The 26,834-nt window shown below is 41.1% G+C and overlaps 1 protein-coding gene and 1 long non-coding RNA gene across 2 annotated transcripts in view; one reads left to right on the top strand and one right to left on the bottom strand.

The window, feature by feature from the left end:
• The window catches only part of lrrc9 (leucine rich repeat containing 9), a 121,367-nt gene extending 108,214 nt beyond the window's left edge, over nt 1-13,153 (bottom strand). Inside the window, exons 1-5 of the mRNA XM_072238349.1 lie at nt 13,033-13,153; nt 11,403-11,502; nt 9,287-9,505; nt 7,699-7,839; nt 7,177-7,240 (exon numbers count right to left, since the gene is read on the bottom strand). Coding sequence (XP_072094450.1) covers nt 7,177-7,240; nt 7,699-7,839; nt 9,287-9,505; nt 11,403-11,447 — 469 coding nt within the window. The 5' untranslated portion in view covers nt 11,448-11,502; nt 13,033-13,153. The remainder of the gene's footprint in view (nt 1-7,176; nt 7,241-7,698; nt 7,840-9,286; nt 9,506-11,402; nt 11,503-13,032) is intronic.
• Nucleotides 13,154-13,326: 173 nt separating this feature from the next.
• LOC140185014 (uncharacterized) lies at nt 13,327-26,467 on the top strand. Its single transcript, XR_011882484.1, has 3 exons — nt 13,327-13,389; nt 14,474-14,679; nt 26,348-26,467. It is a non-coding gene; the product is annotated as an uncharacterized lncRNA (long non-coding RNA).
• The last annotated feature ends 367 nt before the right edge of the window (nt 26,468-26,834 follow it).

The raw sequence follows: 26,834 nt of genomic DNA, 5'->3' as shown, positions 1-26,834 counted from the left end.
TCACAGTTAGCTTTCGGGCAAGCCCTTTTAATGTCTTCTGAGGTCACCGACTGTGACCCCTCCATTCTGGATATGATCGTTCTTCCGCATTGAACCCGGCACCCAGGCAAGGGTGGACACACACACCAGGTTCCCGCCGATCGTACCTTTTCACCCTGTGCGTCTATGGTCGGTCCCGTGACCACACCTCCAAACTTCCACCAACTTGTGGGGGCACACCGCACTTCCAGGGTCTCGTTATCTCATGATCTCGTGGTGTGTGTCTTGCCTTAGCGAACCTGTTCCTTTTATCCCCCTGCTGGGGTATCGCCTGTCCATCAAACTTTCAACAGTTCAGGTTCAAAGCAACCGGCCTGTCAATACTTGGGACTGTGTCTCTTTTCGTTAATCTCTCTGCTCTCTCATTAACATTTTGAACGTTTCTCTATTTGTCTCTTTTATCTCTCTCATCAGCATCAATCTTCTGATAACTTGTTTTTCGTCACAGTACTGTGACTGACTCTTATCTCACAATCGACCTTGTTTTGATCTTGCGCCTTACTGTTTACCTGCACTACACTTTCTCTATAGCTGTTACACTTTATTCTGTATTCTGTTATTGTTTCAACCTCAATGGACTATGTAATAATTTGTTCTGTTTGAACGGCATGAAAGACAAGCTGTACTTGAGTACATGTGAGATTGATAAACCAATCCAATTCCATTCCAACCACCAAGAGAAATAAACGCATTGTCTCTATTAAATGGGCAACTTCTTATTTTTAAAACAGTAACTCCTTGTTCTAGATTCTCATCTATGGTGGATCCACACATTCATCCTATCACAACCACTCAGGACTATGCATTTCCTTCAATCAAGTCTCCTCTCACTTTTCTAAACTCCTACAGGTATGCCTAACCTGTCCAACTTTCCTCATAGGATGGCTATTTCCAGGTATTGTTGCAGCAATTCTATGAAATGCTTCCAATGTATTAAAACCCTTCTTTAAGATCAATACTGTGTACAACACTTTAGATGTGGTCTCAATCAGAGGTATAATTTCACTTTTATTGCTTTCAACTCCCCTTGCAATGATTCTGTTAGGTTTCTTAATTATTTCTTATATCTTGATATTAGTCTTGTTCAAATCATGCACTGGGACTCCCAGATCCTTTGCATCTCAGGGACCTGCAATCTCTCACTATTTACATAAGGAGTATCCTTAATTTTTCCTTCTAAAATGGCTAATGTTCCTATGTTGTACTCCATTCACCAAATCTATTCTTACTAGCTTAACAACTATCCCTTTGCAGCTTCCTATGTTGCTTTACAACTTACTTTCCATAAGTCATTAATTCAATAACCACACCTTTGTTCAAATCATTTATACAAATAAAACATTGAAACACCTTTCATTCTTCAAGTATCATTGACATTTATGGCCTGTATTACACATGAAATAGGAGGAGGAGTAGGTCACCTGGATCCTTAAAGATGTCCTGTCCTTCCGTACAATAATGACTGCTCTAGCCCCAGCTTCTTCTCTGTACCACGTCCTCATGCATAACAATTTTATTCCTACGATTTTCAATGCCTCCAATAATTTGGCACCAATAGTCCTCTGGGGCACAGAATTCCAGTGGTTCACTACTCTGTAAGAAGATATTTCTACATGCTTCATATCCTAACTTGGAACTACACTCAGTAGCCACTTTAATATGTACATCTGCTCATTAATTCAAATCATCTGGCAGCAACTCAATGCATAAAAGCATGCAAACATGGTCAAAATTTTCAGTTGTTGGGGAACATCAGAATGGGGAAAAATGTAACCTAAGTGACTTTGAATGTTGGTGCCAGAAGGAGTGGTTTGAGTGTCGCAGAAGGCGCTGATCTCCTAGTGTTTTGATGCACAAGTCTCTTATAGTTCACATAGAATGGTGTGAAAAGTAAAAAGAAATCCAATGAGTGGCAGTTCTGTTGAGTGAAAATGCCTTGTAAATGAGAGACGTTAGAGAAAAATGGCCAGAATAAGCTGACAGGATGGTGACAGTAGCTCAAACAAACACTCATTACTACAGTGATGTGCAGAAAACCATCTTTGAATGCACTAAACCATGAAGTGGTTGGCATACAGAAGAAGACCAGAGACATATGTACACTCAGTGGCAATGTTATTAGGTACAGGAGGACCTAGTAAAGTGGCCACTGGTGTATGTCCCTTTGTTCAAGAGTCTCTCACTAGTAAAAATATTTTGACGAATATCCTATCATCCCCCTTAGGATCAATAAGATTACCTCTTATTCTTTTAAACTCCAAAAAAAAAACAAAACCAACAAAGGAAATAACCTTTTGTTATTTATCCTATCAAAGTATTTTGTAATTTAAAAAAAGATTTAGTTAATATAACCTTTTCTAGTTAGATGGAGTAGATTTTCAAGCCTTTCTTCATATCAGAATCAGGTTCAATATCACCAGCATACGTCATGAAATTTGTTAACATTACGGCAGCAATACAATGAAATACATGATAAATAAATATAGAGGAAAAAAACAAAATTACAGTAAGTATATGTCTATTAAATAGTCATCAAAATACTGTAAGTAGTGCAAAAAAAAAAACAGAAATAAAAAAGTAGCGAAGTAGTGTTCATGGGTTCATTGTCCATTTAGAAATTGGATGGCTGTTTCGGAATCACTGAGTGTGTGCCTTCAGGCTCCTGTTCCTCCTTCCCGATCGTAAGAATAAGAAAAGTGCATGTCCTGGGTGGTGTGGGTCCTTAATGATGGATGCTGCCTTCCTAAGCACCACTCCTTGGATACTACGGAGGCTAGTACCCATGACGAAGTTGACTAATTTTACAAGTTTCTGCAACTTACTTCAATCTTGTGCAGTAGCTCCTTCATACATGACAGTGATGCAGCTAGTCAGAATGTTCTCCGTGGTATACAGTATTTTTGGAAGTTTGAGAGTTTTAGTTGGCAAACCAAATCTCCTCAAACTCCTAATGAAGTAGAGCTGCTGTTTTGCCTTCCTTATAGCTGCATCAATATGTTGCATCCAGGTTAGGTCCTCAGAGATATTGACACCCAGGAACTGGAAATTGCTCACTCTCTCCACTTCTGATCAAAAGACTATAAGACATAGGAGCAGAATTAGGCCATTTAGACCATCAAGTCTGCTCCGCCATTTCATCATGGCTGATCTATTTTTCCTCTCAGCCCCATTCTGCTGCCTTCTCCCCACATCCTTCATGCCCTGACCAATCAAGCTCTGCCTTAAATATACATAAAGACTTGGCCTCCACAGCTGCCTGGGACAAAGAATTCTACAGATTCACCAGTCTCCGGCTAATGAAATTCTTCTTCATCTCTGTTCTAAAAGGACACCCCTCTATTCTGAGGCTGCATCCTCTGGTCTTAGACTCCCCCACCACAGGAAACATCCTCTCCATGAGAATGATCCCTCCATGAGAATTATTTGTGTTCCTTCATCTTACTCTTTCTGAAAATCTTTGGTCTTACTTACATTGAGTGAAAAGTTGTTGCTGCACTTAACTAACTGGTATATCCCGCTCCTGTAAAAGCTGATTCCTGAAATTGCACATAAACAATGTGAATATATCATGAACCTGAGTATAACAGAAAAGAAAATGATGTGATGATAGTGATGGACATGAGTTAGTAATGAATTTATCTATTGTTTTGCTTTCCAGCACAAGCATGGTTTGAAGTTCAAAAAAGGCTAATAATTTTTCTGTTGGGTGAATTTTTTTTTTAATCAGTGTAGCTGATCGAATGCAACAGGCACCACTCATACTGAAGTAAAGAAAAAGATTAGCCCTTTTTGTCACATGTACATCAAAACATACAGTGAAATGTATCATTTGCGTCAATGACCAACACATCCAAGGATACACTTTGCGCAACCTGCAAGTGTGGCCACGCATCTGGCAAACAAAATAGCATGCCCACAACCTACTAACCTGAATCCATATATCTTTGGAACGTGGGAGGAAACTGGAGCACTTAGGAGAAACCATGTAGTCACTGGGAAAATGTACCAACTCCTTACAGGGACAGGAATTGAAACCCAAACAATTTTATAGCTGGCACCGTAAAGTGTTGTGCTAACTGCTAATCTTCTGTGCCATCCCTTTATTTATAATTTTTAATGAAATTATGACTTTCATTTGTTGATAAAGTGATTGCACAGGCTTTTCCTAATGTACAAAATGTACATAAAGACAGATTAGAAGAGATTTGTGAATAAGTAAACTTTGTATATTACATACACCACAAAGGATTTTAACTAGTCAAGAATAGGTCTAATTTCTAAACCACATCAAATGCTTCCTTTAGGTCTAAGATTACTAGTATGGAAGAAATTAGAAATTAGAACCACTCTCTCAAAAGCAGAGGTGGAGGTGTATACCTCATGATCAACTCTACGTGATGTACTAATGTGTCGATATTTCCTGATATTGCTTACTAGACCTGGAATACCTCGCAATTAAGTGATGGTCATTTTATCTGCTGTGGGAGATTTTAGTGATCATTTTAGTAACACCCCCAGGACTGCGTTGAATCAGTGGGGCGGACTGTATTCAGAGAGTCATCCACAGTTGTCACAGACTTCATTAAAACACGTGTGGATGAGCGTTTGCCTACGAAAACTTACTGTACGTTCCCAAACCAAAACCTGTTGATGAACCAGGAGATTTGTAGTCTGTTGAGGGCTAGATCTGTGGCATTTTAAGTATGGCAACCCAGGACTGTATAAGAAAACCAGGTATAACTTGCAGATGGCTAATTTTAGAGCCAAGAAACCATTCTGAGAGACGCTGGAGGCGACATCAGATGCATATCAACTCTAGCAGGGTTTGCAGGCTGTTACTTCCTACAAAGCAAAATACACCATCATGAATGGCAGTGATACTTCACTACCAGATGAGCTCAAAGCCTTTTATCTTGGCTTTGAAAGGGAGAATAAAACTACAGCTATGATGATTCTTGCTGCATCAGGTGACTCCGATCTTTGTCTTGGAGGCCTATGTTAAGACTATCTTTCACGAAGGTGAACCCTTACAAGGAGGCAAGGCTAAATGGAATACCTGGTAAAGCTCTGAAAGCCTGTGCCAAACAACAGGTGAGGGTATTCAAAGACGTCTTCAATCTCTCATTGTTATGGTCGGAAGTTCCCACCTGCTTCAAAAGGGCAACAATTATACCAGTGCCCAAGAAGAGCAGTGCGAGTTGCCTTAATGACTATCGTCCAGTAGCACTTACATCTACCATGATGAAATGCTGAAATGCTTTTTGGAAAGGTTGGTTGCGGCTACAATCAATACCTTTCTCATAAAGGACCTGGATCCACTGCAGTTCACCAGAATAGATCTACAGAAGACGCAATCTCAATAGCTCTCCACGTGGCTTTGGATCACCTACACAATACCAAATACCTATGTCAGGATGCTGTTTGTTGATTTTAGCTCAGCGTTTAACACAATAATTCCTACAGTCCTGACTGAAAAGCTACAGGACTTAGGCCTCTAACCACCCCTCCCCACCCACCTCTGCAACTGGATCCCCAACTTCCTAAGACCTCCTTGGCTCTTGGCTATTTCCAACCTGTGAGGATTGGAAATAACATCTCCACCTCGCTGATCATCGACACCGGCACACAACAGGAATGTGTTCTTAGCCCACTGCTCTACTCTCTCTACACCCATGACCGTGTGGCTAGGCATAACTCAAATGCAATCTATACAATTACTGATGATACAACGATTGTTGGCAGAATTTCAAGTTGAGTTGGTGTCGCAGCAACAATCTTGCACTCAACGTTAGCAAGACCAATGAGCTGAAGGTGGACTTCAGAATGGGTAAGACGAGAAAACACAAACCAGTCCTCACAGAGGGATCAGGAGTGGAGAGAGTGAGCAATTTCAAGTTCCTGGGTGTCAATATCTCTAAGGACCTAACCTGAATATATCATATTGATACAACTATAAAGAAGGCAAGACAGCAACTATATTTCATTAGAACTTTGAGGAGATTTGGTTTGTCAACTATAACACTCAAAAACTTCTACATGTGTACTGTGGAGAGCAGTCTGACTGGCTACATCACTGTCTGGTTTGGGGGCGGGACGGTACTGCACAAGGTAAGTTGCAGAAACTTGAAAAATTATTCAGCTCCATTATGGGTACTAGCCTCCATAGTATCCAAGACATCTACAAGGCGTGGTGCCTTAGGAAGGCGATGTCTGTCATTAAGGACCTCCACCACCCAGGACATGCCCTCTTCTCATTTTTACTGTTGGGAAGGAGGTTTCAGAAGCCTGAACACACACACTCAGTGATTCACGAACAGCTTCGTCGCCACTGCCATCCAATTTCTAAGTGGACATTGAACCCATGAACATTAACTACTTAATATACATATATTGTTGTTGTTGTTACTTTTCACGCCCTGAGGCACTTCAGGTGGCATTTTTGCTGTTTCCATAGCATTTGACTGTTTTTTTTAAAATGAGGCCAAATTGCTAGCTCGATGCTCAACCCAGCACGGATGGAAAGTGCAAGGAGCCGGCCAGATTCGAATTCAGGACCATTCACCTCAAAGTCTGGTGCGGATGCATGGTCAATTTAATAGATATACAGTATGCTTACCATAATTCAGTTTTTCTCTGTATTTATCATGTATTTCATTGTATTGCTGCCATAAAGCTCACAAATTTCACAACATATGTCTGTGATATTAAACCTAATTCTGATTCAGATTATTGATCTGTAAATAACTTTCAGAAGCATGGAGTCAGGCAGAGTTATACAGCACTGAAATAGTCCCTTTGGTACTTATTGTCACCATCAAATACCTATCTCTACTAATCCCATTTATCAGCACCTGCCCCATAGCCACCTACATGCCAGTGTTTCAGTGCTCATCTAGAAACTTCTTAAATGCTATAAAAAGTACCTGCCTCCCCTACCCACTCAGGCAGTACATTCCAGATTCCCAGCAACCTGTGGGTGGAAAATCTTACCCCCAACCTTAAACACGTGCCCTTTAGTACATTTAAGTTGTAGCCCTGTAAGGATATCAGGAGATACCATGGCAAATCATAACAAGCCAAAAAAAAATGTAAATTGATCTCTATAAGTAATAAAACGTTTTTGAAAATTATACTTACGAATCACATCAATTAAATTGCCAGCAAGATTCAACTCCTTTAAATTCTTTAGTGTATTTAACCCCTATAGTGAAAAAGTTAAAAAATATATAGTTTTATGCATGTTTATGGAGTTTTACTATCATGAAGCTTCTCTACTCTCAATTTCCTCTCTCTCTCTCTGCCTCTTGCTTATTGCAATATTTGCAAAATCCCATTAAAGCTTAAAACATAAAGCATGCACAAAATAGGCCATGTCCTCCTTATAACTTAGGGTAATGGCAATGGAATTTTAAATGATCTCAAATTGATGTGTGGAAGATTATGAGTCAGCAACAAAGATTTCAAATGGATTTCTGAGAAAAGAATATTCTAAAAGTTAATTCCCAAAACTATTAAGATTATATTAACAACATGGATTTATATACATCCTTCAAAAGAGAAAAAAAATGCAACATTTGAACAAGCAAATCCAAAATGTTGAAACCAATTAGGGCAATCAAAAGAAAGGAAGAGTACTAAGAACTCAAAAGACATACTTACTTCTATGACCTTAATTTTATTGTTGTTCAACCAAAGAACCTCCAACTTCATTAAATTTTCCAGATTTTTAATCTTAGTGATTCCATTACAATACAGGTAGAGTTTTTGAAGATTTGTACACAAATCTAATCCTTCAATATCCTAGAAAGATAATGCTGTTTTTTTAATCAATCCAATTTTTATACCAGTACAATACAAAGTTTGAAATAAATTTATTATCAAACTACATATATGTCACCATATACTACGCTGACATTCATTTTCTAGTACGAATTCACAGTAGAACAGCAAAATGCAATAGAAGCAACAAAAACATACAAAAGATTGACAAACAGTGAATGTACAAAAGACAAACTGCTCAAATATTTAAAAAATAATAAATAATACTCAATCGTTCCTTAAGGTTGTCACAGTGGGGAGTGGTAATGGGGACAAGCTCACACAACCTATTAAATCCTCCAAATGGCGTGTGCCTCAAATAGCCTCCGACAACCAAGTCCAGCTCCTGGCCTTCACATGTGGCTTAGCTACGAAGTCTGTTGGAACTGTTTCAACTGACAGGAGAAGGGGCAAAGGCCAGTTACTGGCGCCTTAAAACCAGTCGCTTCAGGTAGATGGGGTTCGTCAGCAATGGTTGGTAGGTCATCTAGGAGAAGGAAAACACTGATCTCAAACCGCCACTGCTTTGCAGCAAAACCTTGAAGGAAAAATCTGGAGCAGGAGTCCCTAAAGCAGTCCCACATTGAGTTCAGTGCTGACTGGCAACTTTTGCGACACTGCTGATACTAAAGTGTATTGATCTCTGCCATTCATCAGATGCATGGAGAGGGGGAGCTTGCAACATGGGCAACAGTTTGCTCTCCATATCGTACTGCCCAGGCTTGCATATTTAGACAGCTAGGATGCAATTTCCATGACTGACAGATGCCTCAGATAGACAATACTCAATTGAAACAAAACGAAATTTTGAGACCCTCAGGTAGCTCTCCCAATATTTTAGCAATAGTTAAGTGATGAAACCTGGGCAAGAAATTTATTTTTTTATAGTAATACAATACTCCCAAATTCAAAAGATTTTTCAGAATCGTAACCAGACTTTAATACTTGTGACTTCTACAACTAACTTTGCTGCCAACTTTCAGCTGCCCCTAACTACATTTGATAGTATTGCCATTAGCAACTCAATATATTTTCAGGATTTGCTGTGATCTTTTCTCTAGGTTATTTATCTGGATTTTATTTACTCCTTTGGAAAAGCAAAAATTATGAAAATTCAAAATACATCAAACCAGAAGTAATGAGGTTATAATGTAAGTTTACACAGAATGCTCTATTATGAAAAGGGAATGCATTGCTCTGAAACTCTGAATGGTTAATTTGAATAGAAATTCTACTTTATTGAAATTATGCAACAGAAAATCAATAAGATTTAAAGGCCAGAAGAGCCATACAATATTGATTTAGTGGTATTTGACATATCAAACAAAGACATCTATTTCTTTAAAAAAAAGAACAAGCCAGAGTCCTACTCCCTTATAATAGGTACTTGAAGTACTCTGATTTTGTTCCAACAAAATATGCAACTCACCACTAAATGTGACTCCACAATCCATAGTTCAGAAAGCAAAGGGCACCCTTCCAAACCTTCAATCCGTCTGATATCCTGTTTCACTAATGTAAGAATGACTAAATTTGGAAAGTTTAGGAGTCCCACCATTCGAGGATATCCTGAGAAAAACATTTCTAGTTCCTTGACACGTGGTCCTTCCTGAGCAATCTTCTCAAACGATAGTCCATTACATGCACACTGACAAGTAAGAACAAATGTTAATTGGAGCAGAATGGAACTCACTACCATTTATTACCTTTCCACACCATTCTCTAATGAAGTTGTGTTTATAAGAACAAAGGCCAAATTAACAAAATCTTTCACCTATCTTAAGGTATTTAACTTGAATGGGCAGATGCATGGCAGATGCAGTTTAATGTGGATAAATGTGAAGTTATCCACTTTGGTGGCAAGAACAGAACAGGAAGGCAGATTACTATCTGAATGGTGTCAAGTTAGGAAAAGGGGAAGTACAACGAGATCTAGGTGTCCTTGTTCATCAGTCACTGAAAGTAAGCATACAGGTACAGCAGGCAGTTAAAAAAGCTAATGGCATGTTGGCCTTCATAACAAGGGGAGTTGAGTATAGGAGCGAAGAGGCCCTTCTGCAGTTGTATAGGGCCCTGGTGAGACCACACCTGGAGTATTGTGTGCAGTTTTGGTCTCCAAATTTGAGGAAGGACATTCTTGTTATTGAGGGAGTGCAGCATAGGTTCACTGGGTTAATTCCAGGGATGGCAGGAATGTCATATGTTGAAGGATTGGAGTGACTGGGATTGTGTACACTGGAATTTTGAAGGATGAGAGGGGATCTGATTGAAACGTATAAGATTATTAAGGGATTGGACACGCTAGAACAGGAAACATGCTCCCAATGTTGGGGGAGTCCAGAACCAAAGGCCACAGTTTAAGAATAAGGGGCAGACCATTTAGAATGGAGTTGAGGAAAAACTTTTTTCACACAGAGGGTTATGGATCTATGGAATGTTCTGCCTAAGAAGGCAGTGGAGGCCAACTCTCTGGATTCTTTCAAGAAAAAGTTAGATACTGCCCTTAAAGATAGCGGAGTCAAGGAATATGGGGAGAAGGCAGGAACAGGGTACCAATTGTGGATGATCAGTCATGATCACAGTGAATGGTGGTGCTGGCTCGAAGGGCCAAATGGCCTACTCCTGCACCTATTGTCGAATATTGCTCTTACAAGTCTATTTGTGCTCAAAGGAAATGCATTTTGCAGCATTCAAATGTCTTCTTTTAAGGATAACTTAATTAGAAACTATGATCCAAGTCAGAAAGTATTATACAAGAGAGACTACTATTGAACAGTTGCCTATAGACTAAGTAAAAGGAGGGATGCAATTCATAGCAGATGAAACACAATTCCAATTCCACCAACAGGTAGTGCTAGTAAATAACAGGTATGGTAGGAACACAAATTCTCTCAATCACCAAATGGAGCAATACAACTCTTTTAGCAAGTATGTAACCAAAAATAATTGTTTAATCAAGCAATACTCAACCAGAAAAGTACTGGGTATAAGCTTTGGTCTTGCAATCTTTCTAGTAAGGAACAGACAAATTACCTGCTCTTGACATACAGCAGCATATCAATCAATGAATTCCCCATCAACAACACCCTGGAGATCACCAGTATAAAGAAACTACACTACAGCAGCGATGTGTTTCTGACTGTAGTGTTATTTTGTTTTAACACCTAACTAGAGCAGAGGTTCCCAACTTGGGCTCCCTAACATAAAAAACATCGTGAACTCCTGATCTAGAGTATCGGCGTACCTCTCCCTGATCTCAGTATCCTCATTATCCTCCATATCTTCAAAAACAACACCAATTTTTCTGCAAATTTACTAATCAATTGCTATGCTGTGGCTGTCTTTAAAGTCTGTTAAACACTATCCTTGCTGGCTCTCAAAGGTAAGCAGGTGAGGTTTTTAACTGAAGTCTAATATAGTAATGAAAAACCTATTTCTAAAGAAACTACCAGCCAGGATAACCTTTGGCAGATGAATGAAAATGATAAATATGGATAACATGCATATTGACATAATCAATTATCAAAGGAGGTTAATGTTCTTACCAATTCCCTGAAAATTTCCTCTTCTCCATTCAGTGATTGACTCATTTTTCGTATCTTTAATGATAATCCACTTGGTACATGACAATATGCAAATTAATGCCTGAAGAATTAAAGAAGCATAATAAAATCCAGCAATTTTCTGCAAATTTAATAAAAAGCAGCAGAGCAGCATAGCGATACAGTTATAGAACTGCTCCCTCACAGCTCTAGTGACCTGAATTCAATCCTGATCTCCAGTGCTGCTGTGGAGTTTCCACACTTCTTCCCGTGAGCTTGTGGTTTTCTCCAATCCTCTCACATGCAGTATAGCAGGTTAATTAGTCACTGTAAATTGTCTCTATTGGTAAAATACAGGGGAAATTGTGGAACCTGGTTAGATTGCAGGGAAAATTATTGGGGGAATTGGATTGTTCTGTGAGCTGTCTAAAATCAACTCCTCTTATATTGTGAGGAAATATGCAAATTACATCCATGACTAAGCAAAAGCTTTGGCTGGTATGATATCTTGTCCTTAAAATAATGGCCATTTCTTACTGTAAATGAAAAGAATGAAAGTCGATAGGTTAGTTGAGTTTTAGAGAGCATCATAAATCCTTTGCCTTTCCTACCTATTGAACCATGACAACAAACTTTAAAACGCCTTTACCAACCAAACCAAATACTGCTCATGTCAAATTTCAGATGGGGGGGTGGACATAGTGGGCATTTCCAATCACTAACGTTTCAATTCAACCGATCATTGCAAGGTAATCCATTCATATGAAAAGTAAGGAAAGCTCAGTACATCTTCTCAATCTCACTTCTGTTTCTCAATTTTTTTCTTATCAGTTAAACCTTATTTGTTGTCTAAGATACAGTGATTTTTTTTTTAATCTCGTGAGACCTGAACTGCATAAGCAAATTACTGTATTGCTGATCTCCAATGGAATGTAGCAGACTGCGGAATAGATGCTTCGTGCTTACTGGCGTACCATCAAGAAGCGGGATGCTTCCAGCCACACAATGAGCTGTGACCTAAACTAAATCAGAGGACGAACACACAATAACTATGGAATTATTAAAATAATCATTTCTGATTTCTTCTTTGTAGAATGCAGGTTCGCTACAGAAACGCCAGCCAGAGCCGAGCGTGTTTTGGCCCACTATAGATAAAAGGTTTCGACCCGAAACGTCGACTGTTTATTCCTCTCCATAGATGCTGCCTGACCTGCCAAGTTCCTCCAGCATTTTGTGTGTTTTAAATATAGTATTGTGTGCCTAAAGGCACGAAAGCGCATAGATTTCAATAAAAAAATGAATAGCAAAATGGATCCAGGAAATAAATAAATAATACCGCCGAGGATAGCTGAGTCCTAGAGCCGTGGTCAAATTACCACTGTCAGAACTCAATCCAGAGGTGAAGGGGTACGCCGCGGAATACAGTGAGCTACGGAAACACCCCAAAACCATTTCCTAATTCAGCAATCAAGTCAACACACGAATCAATGGGGCACCCGGTAAATGCCGAAGCTACACTTTACAGACTCGCTTTTGATTGATGGTGGGGGAGAAGAGGGTTGCAACCGGTGCAGATCAGGTCCGCGGCTTCACCTTACAAACCGCGCTAAAGATGACGAATTAAAAAAGTCACCTGTCTTCACTCCCGCCTAGGGATACCCGATTTCGATGCAACTTCCTTTACCCAGAGTCTTAAATGTTTCTGAAGCTTAAAAGCCCTTTTCGCCGACCGGCCATTCTAAATTGCTGCGCGTCTCCGTTGTCCGGGAGCCATTTTGGTTTCCATGGAAGAGTCAGAGGTTAAAGGTTAAGAGGCAACAGGGGCAAATCCTCGTTAAACGCAGTAGATGAAGTATATAGAATCCAAAGGAATCTCAAATATTCTTGTTAGATTTTTTTCGAGTACTCCTAAGAAGATTTTTGTTAAATTCTTGTTGATTTTTCTAAGATAATCTTTGACGTAACGCTCGATCATTGTCAGCAAACAAGGGTACGTAGTTAATAAAGAAATTAATCACACATTTACATTGTAAATTGAATGATGTATTCCAGTGCAAATGTTGTCTGACTAGCTTCTTGTGAATAAAAAAACTGCAGTTACTGCAAGGCTGAGATAAAGACAGAAAAAAATTGGAAATATTTGGCGGGTCAGATAAAATTAGTGGCAAGCAGACATCCCACCCTGCAAAAACTCATTTCAGGGAGGTAGCACCCCCGCCCCCCCGGTTCGGCTTCCAAGGGTGTATGTAATACTTTGTTTAGTGATTTTGTCTAATCTGTAAACCAAGTTGGGTATATGCAGAAAATGTTACATTAAAATATGTAATTATATTATCATGTTTATCCTATTACAACTTTAAGCAAGTCTACAGGGAGTTTGGCCTAATCACGTAGGACATCAATAGAGTAGCTCCTCAGCAGCCAGCCAGCTAGTTTAAATAACGTTAGCTATGCTAATGAACTAATGACACCTGTACAATTTACATGTCTTTTACATTTTAACCCACCATGGGCAATAGAAAAGTCATTGTTGCAAACAGTGCAGCGAGCAACACTGTCATTATCTTTGAGGTCGACTGTAAAGCCCGTCCACAGAGAAAACTGATAGGTCTACTTAGCAGGGGTCCCCAACCTTTTTTTCACGGTGGACCGGTTTAATATTGACAATATTCTTGCGAACCGGCCGACGGGGGGGAGGGGATTGTTAATCACGACCGGAATATAAGTGATTAGTCCACTATAAGTCATTTTGTTTCTAAAAGGGTTTACAGTATCTAACAAATTTAATATTAAACACACAGCGCATATTTTCCTCGCATGATGTCAATTATAAGTCAATAGCATCATAACATTTTAAGTAACATTTGGATATTAAACACACAGCGCATATTTTCCTCGTATGAACATATAAAATCGTTGCGACACACCAATATCGCTGAATCAGTGGGAGCCCTGGGCTTGTTTTCCTGCAACAAGACGGTGCCATCGAGGGGTGATGGGATACAGCGATACTCGAAGGGGTTTCCGTATGTCCAGTCTATTCCGCAATTTTATTTTCGTTGCATTCATTCCAGAAAACCCCGCTTCGCAGAGATATGTTGGAAATGGAAGCAACGTTTTCAGTGCTTTCGTGGCTATCTCAGGATATTCAGCCTTGACTTTGATCCAGAATGCCGGCAAAGATGTTATGTCAAACATACTTTTCAGCCCACTGTCATTTGCAAGCTCGAGGAGGTGATCTTCCCGCGCTAACATGGATGACCGTGCGAAATGACCTCACGTGAGTTCAAGTTCAACAGTGAGCGTGACGGGGAATGAGGGAAAAGTGCAGCTGACTCATATCGCCAAATTATATCGTTTCCTCAGGGCCCGGTGGTTGGGGACCAATCTTAGCACGAAGAGAGACCAATCAGGATGCTCGCTCTCCCTCTCCCTCTCAAAAAAATTGATTTCTGGGATATTGTATATAATTTCTGGGCATCAGGGAGTCACTATCGATATGCGGGAGACTCCCGGAACTTCCGGGAGAGGTGGGATGTCTGGGCAAGAGTAACAGAATTAGCGTCCATAAAAATAGAAAAGTAAAAATAATTTAGAGCAGCGAAGAGAGGGTATGGGAGGATTCGAATGAAATATCATGGAATTGTCTAGGACAGAAACAGGCCATTTCGCCCCACTTCAACCTCGCAATGCCTAACTATTGCTAATCTCATTTGCCCATATTAGGTCCATAGCCCTCCCATTTCTTTCCTATCCAAGCACCTGTCCAAATCTCTTTTAAATATTTAAATGTATCTGCCTCCACCAATTCCTCTGACAGCTCATGTTGGGTACTCACCACGCTTTGGAAGAACATAGAAAAACATCCCCACACCCATTCCTTTAAATTTCTTCCCTCTCACCTTTAATCTGTACCCTTTTCTAAACAGTCCTGCCCTGTGAAAATAATCCCTATCTAGTTCTTTAATTTCAATAAGCATCCCTCAGTCTTCTGCATTTCATGGCTTTCCAAGCTCTCCCTATAACAAAGGTCCTCCATTCCATGCAGCATCCTGGTGAAGACACAAGATGTTGGAGTCTGCAGCAACACATGGGATGCTGGGGGAGCTTAGTAGATCAAATCCCGTCCATCAGAATTTTCTCCAACAACTTTGCTATCACTGATGTAAGACTCAGTTCCCAGACTTAATCCTACTGCACCAAAAGGCCATGGGAATAAGTTGTAGAAGGTCAATGCAGGCTGTTAGAGACAGAGAACACAACAAAGGAACATAATTGTTGTGAAATACAATGTAGGAAATGTCCTGCAGTCTATGCTTATCTAGAGAGAAAAGCCGAGGCAATATTTCAAACAGATATCGTACTACATAATTGACCAGTTCTTATATATCAATGTCCAGTGATCCATCAGTTAAAGACTATACTATACTTTATACTTCATTGTCGCCAAACAATTGATACTAGAACGTACAATCATCACAGCGATATTTGATTCTGTGCTTCCCACTCCCTGGATTACAAATATTAAACATTAACATAGTAAAAATAGTAAAAATTAGTAAATATTAAAAATTTAAATTATAAATCATAAATAGAAAATAGAAAAATGGGAAGTAAGGTAGTGCAAAAAAAAACCGAGAGGCAGGTCCGGATATTTGGACGGTATGGCCCAGATCCGGGTCAGGATTTGTTCAGCAGTCTTATCACAGTTGGAAAGAAGCTGTTCCCAAATCTGGCCGTATGAGTCTTCAAGCCCCTGAGCCTTCTCCCGGAGGGAGGAGGGACAAAAAGTGTGTTGGCTGCGTGGATCGTGTCCTTGATTATCATGGCAGCACTGCTCCGACAGCGTGTGGTGTAAAGTGAGTCCAAGGATGGAAGATCAAAAAAAAGTAAAAAGATTAGAATAAAAATAAATAGATAAAACAAGTAAATCAATTATGTATATTGAACAGATTTTTAAAAACATGCAAAAACAGAAATACTGTATATTAAAAAAAAGTGAGGTTGTGACGAAAGATTCAATGTCCATTTAGGAATCAGGTGGCAGAGGAGAAGTTGTTGTTTCTGAATCACTGAGTGTGTGCCTTCAGACTTCTGTACCTCCTACCTGATGGTGACAGTGAGAAAAGGGCATGCCCTGGGTGCTGGAGGTCCTTAATAATGGACGCACCTTTCTGAGACACTGCTCCCTGAAGATGTTCTGGGTACTTTGTAGGCTAGTGCCCAAGATGGAACTGACTAGATTTACAACCGACTGCAGCTTCTTTTGGTCCTGTGTAGTAGCCCCTCCATACCAGACAGTAATACAGCCTGTCTCCACAATACAAATATAAAAGTTTCTGAGTGTATTTGTTGACATGCCAAATCTGTTCCAACTCCTAATGAAGTGTAGCTGCTGTCTTGCCTTCTTTATAACTGCATCGATATGTTGGGACCAGGTTAGATCCTCAGAGTTCTGGACACTGAGAAACTTGGAGCTGCTCACTCTCTCCACTTTTGATCCCTCTATGAGGATTGGTATGTGTTCCTTCGTCTTACCCTTCCTGAAGTCCACAATCAGCTCTTTCGTCTTACTGACATTGAGTGCCAGGTTGTTGCTGTGGCATCACTCCATCAGTTGGCATATCTCACTTCTGTACACCCTCTCATCACCACCTGAGATTCTACCAACAGTGGTTGTATCATCAGCAAATTTATAGATGTATTTGAGTTATGCCTTGCCACACAGTCTTGTGTATACAGAGAGTAGAGCAGTGGGCTAAGCACACACCCCTAAGGTGTGCCAGTGTTGATCGTCAGTGAGGAGGATATGTTGTCACCAACCCCCACAGATTGTGGTTTTCCAGTTAGGAAGTCGAGGATCCAATTACAGAGGGAGGTACAGGGGCCCAGGTTCTGCAACTTTTCAATCAGGATTGTGGGGATGATGGTATTAAATGCTGAGCTATAGTCAATGAACAGCATCCTGACGTAGGTGTTTGTGTTGACCAGGTGGTATAAAGCCGTGTGGAGAGCCATTGGGATTGCATCTGCCGTTGACCTATTGTGACGAAAGGCAAAATGCAGTGGGTCCAGGTCCTTGCTGAGGCAGGAGTTCAGTCTAGTCATGACCAACCTCTCAAAGCATTTCATCACTGTCGATGTGAGTGCTACCTGGCGATAGTCATTAAGGCAGCCCACATTATTCTTCTTAGGCACTGGTATAACTGTTGCCTTTCTGAAGCAAGTGGGAACTTCCACACATAGCAGTGAGAGGTTGAAAATGTCCTTGAATACTCCCGCTAGCTGGTTGGCACAAGTTTTCAGAGCCGTACCAGGTACTCCATTGGGACCTTGCGAGGGTTCACTTTCTTTAAAGACAGTCTAACATCGGTCTCTGAGATGGAGATCCAGACATCCCACCCTGCAAAAATTCATTTCAGGGAGGTAGCTCCATCAATTTGTGGGAGACTCCCGGAACTTCCGGGAGAGTTGGGATGTCTGCAATACCGTAGCTCCTTAGCAGCTAGCCAGCTAGTTTAAATAACGTTAGCTATACTAATGAACAAATGACATCTGTTAAACTTACCTCAACATGTCTTTTACATTTTAACCCATCATAGGCAATAGAAAAGTCACTGTTGCAAACAGTGCAGCGAGCAACACTGTCATTATTTTTGACTCCTATTAAGCAGGGGTACACTTTAGTGCAGTCTGGGGTGACGTACGTTTTATATTTTCTTTTTTTGGAACACTCTGCCATGGCTCTCTCTCTCTCTCTCTCCTCTCTCTCTCTCTCTCTCGCACTCTCTCTCACGCTCTCTCTCTCTCTCTCACACTCTTTGTCACGCGCTCTCTCTCGTGCGCACTCTTTCTCTCGTGGTCTCTCTTGCACTCACTCTCTCTCATAGTCGCTCTAGCTCTCTCTCGCGTGCTCTCTCTCTCGTGCTGTCTCTCACGCTCTCGCTCATGCGCTCTCTCTCCCTCTCACGCTCTCTCTCACGCGCTCTCGCGCGCTCTTTCTCGTGGTCTCTCTCGCTCGCTCTCTCTCTCATGGTCGCTCACGCTCTCTCTCTCGTGCTGTCTCTCACGCTCTCTCTCTCACTCTCTCTCACGTGCTCTCTCTCCCTCTCACGCTCTCTCTCTCGTGTGTGCTCTTTCTCTCATGGTCTCTCGCGTTCGCTCTCTCTCGTTGTCTCTCTTGCGCTCGCTCTCTCTCTCATTGTCTCTCTTGCGCTCGCTCTCTCTCTCGTGGTCGCTCTCGCATGCTCTCTCGCTCTCAAAAAAATTGGTTTCCAGGACATTGAATACAATTTACGGACATTGGGGAGCCACTATTAATATGCGGGAGACTCCCGGAACTTCCGGGAGAGGTGGGATGTCTGGAGATCACAGTGTCATCAGGTGCAGCAGGGAGCTTCACAGCTGTTGTTGTGTTCTCCCTTTGCACTTTCAAAGTGCCAAAAAGAGAGAGAGACGAAGATTAATGGTTGGACTGTCCTGTTAGGGCACCGGAGGTAACTTTGGATTTCTACTTTGGAGATAACCCCTAGCAGCTGGAAGGTTGCTATGGTGACTGACAGCACATTATTGATGTTACTTTCAAGGACTTGTTGCCTGCTTGCATTTCTTTACAGACAAAGGAAGGAGGGACTCTTTGAATGACTGGTGATGCTCAGCATGGGGAGATAAAGACACATGATCTGGACACTGAATGAGCATTGTTGTGCCCACAGAGAAAGTGGGTTTTTGGAGGATCGATCAGGCAGATTGATGCGTGGTTCTTGCAGTGAAAATTCAAAGGCAAGACCGGTGGGGATTTGTCCATGTGTCCGACCCTTGCCTGGGTAGATAGCTCCACCACACCGAAATACAGTCCCCTTTGTTAAGTCACAGTCGGTGATTTGTGAAGGATTTCGGAGGACGACGAGAAGATCGACGGCAACAGCTCACCTGAAGACTCAACTCACTCTCTCTCTCTCTCTCCATCACTATTCAACTAAATACCACGAACTGAACTGAACTGAACTTTACTCAACATTGTGAGGCTGTATCTTTTTACCCCTAGACTTAAAGAAGCTTGGTTTTTCATACGTATATTTCCACACTTACTGATTTACTTACTTATATATATAATCATTGCTAACCTGTTTGATTTATTACATTTATATTACTGTATTGCTAAGTTACTAATAAATATTATTAGTTTATAGCAATACTAGACTCCAAAGTGTTTTCCATCTCTGCTGGTTCTTTATTCCCGTCACGGGGTACGTGACACTTTGTAGGAAGTAATGTCTTGCAGACCCTGCCAGAGTTGCCGTGCATCCAATGTCACCTCCAAGCTCATTTGGAATTGTATATACTGATTCATCACAGCCTTTAATTTGGTCTACGACAGTGGTGTTGTCAGCAAACTTGAATATGGCATTGGAGCTGTGCTTAGCCACACAATCATAGGTGTAAAGCGAGTAGAGCAGGGGGCTAAGCACAGAGTCTTGTGATGGAGACTGGGGAGGAGATGTTGACTGAACTGACTGGGGTCTGCAAGTGATGAAATTGACAATCCAGTTGCACAGGGAGGTATTAAGGCCAAGGTCTTTAACTGTTTGGTAAAATTCAATTCCCCTAGAAGATACTGATGCAATTGCCATCATAGAAACCATCACTGTCTGGTTTGGAACAACCATCTTTCACAAGGTATGAAAACTAGAACAAACCATCAGGACAGCAGAAAAGGTCATTGGCTGCAGACTACCATCACTGCAGGACAGGGCCAGATTTAGTGGGCCAGAGGCCCCTGGGCTGGAGGCCCTGATGGGCCCCTGTGGACACCGTAAAATGCTGCTGTACCAAGCAAAAAAAGGCAAGAACAAGAGTAAATATCGTACTGGTCTAAATATCAAAGCTGTGGACCAAGACATCGGTTTAGTACAACACGTAGGCTATAAACGTACAGGCCTTAAGAGGGAGGACAGAAAGAAATGCAGATTCTTAGTTTGAAGGACAGCATCTAAAGCACTCAAAAATTGACCTAGGCTTAGTTTGCTTAGTAAAATTATGAGGAAGACGAAGTACGATGTACCCAATCCTAAATCTTTATTTAGCTATTGCTGCACATACCATAGACCTTATTTCTCAAACAATGCCAAGGCATTTTTATCTAGGTATTTTTGTCAACCGTGATCTGAGAAAGTAAAATGGAAATGAGAGACAAAAAGGCCAAGAGAGATGGCACTATGGCAAACTAGGAAACTTGACAATACTCCAATAATCTTTTTGAAAAATGAGATCTAGCACATACTAATTTATTGCTGTGCTGTGTGGCTTGCAGAGTAAAGACCACTTATTACTTACTAGGTTTGTACACAGTCAACTATTAGCCTATTGCCACAAAAACAGGAACAGCACTGACACACAAGCCTGGATAGTTACAAAGTTTTTCAAAATTAAGACCCAGTTCTTCTGGATTTCTTTGCAGTAAAGTCCTTGATCAGATCACTAAAATCCAGTTTCCGAACAAGATTACTTTCAAGTGACATCAGAGTAGGATGATTCAGCCTGTCCTGTCCCATTGTGGATCTGAGCCTATTCTTCAATAGCTTGAGCTTGGAGAAAGATCGCTCACCACTTGCATTTGTGACAGTGAGAGTCAGGTAAAGCCTCAAAGCAATGCTTACATTTGGGAAGATGACCTGCAAGTTTTTTTTTTCTCTGAGGAAGCATAAAAGCTCTGTTGTGGATGAAATATCTTTGCCACTTAGTAATTTCCTGAAATGGACAATCTCCTCCACAAAGTCTAACTGAATTATCTGTTGAAACAGCTGATTTTTCCAGCTTCATGCAGAATGCGTTCAACTTCTGCTCCAAGTCAACTTCTAGGTGGAAGGTGGTGACCGCAGCTGAATATCTGCTTTAGAAATAAGATGTTGTACAGAGAGAGAAGGGATATTGTTTAGGATGCCAAATGTGTTGTTAAGGTCATTATATGATGCAAATCTGCAATCAATTTCTGCAAGTAATCTATCCATCGGGACCAAAAAAACAGTAGCTGAGAATTTTCCTCTGGCTGACAAGCCCTCATCAGCTGTTGTGGATTCACCCAGACAGGCTTTATGTTTTCTTTGTTGTTGGGTGCCCTCTTTGTACACTTGTAAGACTGTTGGAGACATAGTTTTAGCTTGGGTCTCAAAAGTATCAAATTGATCACGCAAGCTTGCTCTGTATCCCCGTAGTGATCTCATCAAATCCACAGCATTACACGGGTATAGATTTACAGCTTGCAATGCAACACTTGCACTTTCAAAGCACTGAAGAATGCAATGCCAGAATTTGCTCAGAAAAGCTATCTCCAGCTTGTCCATTTTTTTTGTATAGTGACCTTGCTTCATTTCTAGTTGCCACATTCTGATTAATGTCATCTGCAATGCTCTTTAACGAATCTTGAATATTGGCATAATTTCCGCACAATACCTGTGTGGCTTCTGCATGTGCAGCCCATCTGTATTAGAGAGAGGCCTCAGAGTTTCAGTGCACTTGTTCGCATTAGGTTGACGTTCTATGGTCACCACCTTCCACCTAGAAGTTGACTTGGAGCAGAAGTTGAACACATTCTGCATGAAGCTGGAAAAATCAGCTGTTTCAACACAACAGTGTGTGCTGCAACATGGAACCCACTCAGCAAGTGAATTGATTTCCTTGATGCGGGATTGTAAGCCTTTGTATGCACCGGACAAATTTGCAGCATTGTCATAGCACTGCCGCCTGCAGTTGCTTATATCAATATTCATCGCTCCTGAAACTTTGAGCACAGACTCACATAAAGCCTCCCCCTGTGTGGCTCTCAATGGGTAGAAAAGGTAAGAATCACTCTTGAATGTTTCCATCAGTTGACACATAACGTAAAATGAGTATGAGCTGATCTACGTGTGCAACATCTGTGCTTGAATCGATGCTAATAGAAAAGTATTTGGCCATTTTGACTTCACTGATGATCTCTGACAGAACTCGATCACTCATGAGCTCAATAAACTCCTCACATGTTTTAGGTGAAAGATACGAAGGGGTGCCTGATCCTGCATTTCCAAATTTCTGTACGTGCGCCTTCAAAAACGGGTCAAACTCACTTATTACCTCTAGGATGCCCATGTAGTTGCCGTTATCAGGCCTGCCAAATATGTCACTGGAGCCTCGGATAGCCAGTCCCCTTTCGACCAAAAACTTCACAACCGCTGCCACTCTTCTCAATACGTCGGTCCAGTAGACACACTCTGACTCGAACCATTTTTGCAGTTCTGTATCTATTCTTCCGCTGTCAGACGCTAGTGTAACATAGGTCAGTATTGTTTTCCTGTGGTGCTCGCTATTTTCATGCTTTCCTATGCCCTCAGCGGCATGCTTCCAGTCGCTAAAGCCAGTTTCGAAGATGGACTGACAGTTACCATCACTGAAGATGCGGCATGCAAAAGAAAACAGACACCCAGTGGAAGGGGAATATAAGAGCCATTGCCTATTTACGAGCTGGCGTTTGAAGTGAAATTTGGAGAAAAACATCTCTGCTGTTTGTATACTTGTTCTGAAGCTTTGATATCCACATCCTTATTCTGGTAGGACTCCGGCCCTTTCTTAGCCCAGTATGCTCGGACTGAATCATCTAACATTTCTTTTCCTCACCAAGCAGGATCATTGCTGTAAGGATCCTCAGTAGCGGTAACATTAACATTAATGGTGGCTAGCTGTTGAACAAGTCTCCATTTGTCCACCGGTCTAAGACTGTGACAAAAGCAATAGTACTGCTGCATCATCGAGAACAGGTTTAAAAAATTCTGTCAATTTCAATGTCTTTTTTAATGCTTCTTTCTCACAGTCCACTTTTTCTTGTTTGTTTTTCTTTTCTGTGCTCCACTCTCATTTTTTTTTGTCTACCATGATGATAGCTACCCATTTTGGGCCCTTCTGCAGCTCTGGCCCCTGGGCTGCAGCCCAGCCTAAAGTCTGGCCCTGCTGCAGGACTTAGATTATAAGACATAGGAGCAGAATTAGACAATTCAGCCCATCGAGTCTGCTCCGCCATTCCATCATGGCTGATCTCAGATCCCACTCAACCCATATACCTGCCTTCTTGCCATATCCTTTGATGCCCTGACCAATCAGGAAGTGATCAACTCCTACCTTAAACATACCCTTGGACTTGGCCTCCACCGCAGTCTGTGGCACAGCACTCCACAGATCCACTACCATAGAATGCTCTTTGTCTTGTGTGTGTCCAAGACAAAGAAGCTGTCAGGAAAAATCGTTGTGGACATTACCCACCGAATAAACTTCCTTTTCCGAAAGCACTACAGGGCTATTAAGACCATTTTAAAAAATTCTTCCCCCAAGCAGTTAATCTGCTTAACCATTCTAGTTAGCCATTCCATCCCCGCTATTATCTATGTCAATGAATTGCACTGTAAACACTTTATAATACTGTTTACCTTGTAACTACATGCTGCTGTTAATGAATTTATGCACACTTTATTTCCTATCTGTACTTCTAACTTCACTTTTATTCTGTATAGTTGTTAAAATGTTGTCTTTTTGTTGCATGTGGCACCATCATGGCAATTTCCTAATACATGTCAACGTATATGGTGAATAAAGTTGATCCTCACTCCTTCTACAGAAAAAGCAAGTGACCTAAAGTTGTAGAATAAAAAAAATTGAGTCTGTAGGGCAGAAACATGCTCAGAAAGAAGATGAGTGCTGTTCCTACAATGGACCGTTTTGTAATAGGAGACCATAAACAGAAAGAGTAGGAGTGGGATGGAGAATGAAATTAGCAGGCACCAGAAGCTCATTTTTGTGCCTGCGGTCTGAAATTGGTTGCTTTGTCAGGCTATTGACCAATGTATATTTGGATCCTACAATATTGAGGAAACTGTGAGAATTGGAAAAAGTGTAATTGGGACTTTTTGGAACAATGGTTGCTAGGAAGGGAGGAGATAAAAGAGCTGGTATTGCATCTCTTGTAGTTGTATAGGGAAGTTTGAGAAAATGTGGAAATGGAGGAGCAGACCAGAGGGTCACAAAGGGAATTGTCCATTCAGAATGCTGAAAAAGGAGGGGAGGTTAAATTGTCTGGTGGTGTAATCTCATTGCCAGTGCCAGAAAATGTGAAGGACTTGCGAAGTTGTTTGTGGAGGCTGGGGGAGAGGCTTTAAAAAACCAGGGAAATTCTATTGTTCTGTCTGGAGGAGGAGTCAGATCAGAGGTACCAATATCAGCTCAGGTGTATTCAAGAACTCTCATTTGTTGTAGAGGTGAAGCCGCAGTTCAGGAAGGGACATTTCATAAGCACTGGTGTAGAAAACGTTATTGGAGTTGGGGAAAAGGGAACACTGAATTGCCCTTCTAGGTGCCGGGATAGAAGGAGGTACGTATAACTGAGATGGATGTGACAAGCTTGTAATAAGTGTTTGCAGTGCACTAATGTCGAGCTTATGTATTTTTAAAATTTCTACTATTTGTCTTCTTTCACAGATTTATTGTTTGTCAGTCTTTATGTATAGTTCTTCATAAATTCTAGTATCTTTCTTTATTTTCCTGTCAATGAACCTCAGGAAAATGGGGATGGAGGGGTGCCGTAGCGTAGTGGTTAGCACAAGCCTTACAGTATGGGTGACCCGGGTTCAATTCCCGCCGCTGCCTGTAAGGAGTTTGTATGATTTCCTCGTGACTGTGTGAGTTTCCTCCGGGTGCTCCAGTTCCATCCCACAGTCCCACAGTCCAAAGACGTATTGATTGGTAGGTTAATTGATCATTGTAAAATGTCCCTTGATTAGACTAGGATCAAATCAGGGGATTGCTGTGTGACATAGTTTGAAGGGCCGGAAAGGCCTATTTTGCACTGTATCTCAATAAATAAATAGAGTATATTTATAAATAAGTATATTGTGACAAATACACTCAGTGGCCATTTTGTTATCACCTGTGATTTTCCGCTGCTGTAGCAAGATTCAACATGATGTGCATTCTGCACACCACGGTTGTAACATGTAGCATTTGAGTTACTGTCACCTTCCTGTCGGCTTGAAGTAGTCTGACCATTCTCTTCTGACCTCTTTCATTATTAGAGCATTTTTGCCCATAGAACTGCTGCTCACTGGATTTCTTTTTGTTTTGTTTTTCACACCATTTTCTGTAAACTCTAGAGACCTGTATGTGAAAATGCCAGGAGATCAGTAGTTTCTGAAATACTCAAACCACGACATCTGACACCAACAATAATTCCACAGTTAAAGTGACTTGGATCACATTTCTTCCCCATCCTGATATTTGGTCTGAACAACAACTGAAACTTTCGACAATGTCTAAATGTTTTTATTCATTGAGTTGCTGCCACATGATTGGCCAATTAGATATTTGCACTAGTGAGCAGGTGTACCTAATAGAGTGGCCAATAAGTGTACGTACTTTGATCATAAATTTACTTTGACTTTGAGATGGAAACAGGAAGGGAAGATGGACAGATCACGCCACGTGAAAGCATGAGTATGGAAGTTGGCAGCAAAAGTTTTAAGTTCTTTCTGAGTTCTGGAAGTAGCACTTTACATCCTTTGATGTACTTTAAAAAGAATCGAGGGAATGACCTGCGAAATGCCAAAACAAAACCTGTTTGATTTTTTTTCTATATAAAAAGACAGATGTAGCTTGGGCCAATGGAAGTTCCTGTAGTTATGTTTTTGATCTGGAGAAAGTGTCTGAAGTTAAAGGAGATGTGCGATTTCAGAATGTGTTCAGCAAGTTGATAACTGTGTTGAACTAAAGAAACTGGATGGCTGTCTGTTCAGTAAAGAAGTGGAAGGCCTCAGACTATCCAGTTGTGGATGCAAGTGTAAGGGAATTGTGTGTATAAACTAAAAGATGTGTCTTTGAGTACTGATAGAAGGTCTCAGCCTGAAGTGTCTACTGTTTACTCTTTCCCATAGATGCTGCCTGGCCTGCTGAGTTCCTCCAGCATTTTGTGTGTGTTGCTTTGGATTTCCAGCGTCTGCAGAATTTCTTGCATTTGTGATACTGAAGATGTGCCAGCTGAGCAGAGAACTGGAAACTGCTAAAGTGATGGAGAGCATCAGAGATGTAAGCGAGGGCGAGGGGGTGGGTGGAGAGCCTGGAGTGGGGAGAGGGATGGAGTCAAAGTAAGAAGAAATAAATTTGATGAGGCAATAGCAGGCTGAGAGAAGGTGTCTGAATGGGCAGTTCTGTACCTGGATCTTGGGCAGCAGGTGAAGCGGGCTATGCAAAGGTGGGAGATTACAAAGGGGAGGAAAGATTTCACAAGGAAATTAAAAACAGGACTGGGAGACAATGTCTTCATCTTCAGTCATGGAGCCGTCATCCTCAGGGAAGTCTGATAAATGACATTGGTATCAGAGAGATTGAGTCAATTCCTTAGACAACAACAGCACCTCCACA

The sequence above is a fragment of the Mobula birostris genome, chromosome 1 (genome assembly GCF_030028105.1).
Source record: "Mobula birostris isolate sMobBir1 chromosome 1, sMobBir1.hap1, whole genome shotgun sequence".
Classification (NCBI taxonomy): Eukaryota; Metazoa; Chordata; class Chondrichthyes; order Myliobatiformes; family Myliobatidae; genus Mobula; species Mobula birostris.
This window is presented reverse-complemented; position numbering and strand designations above follow the sequence as displayed.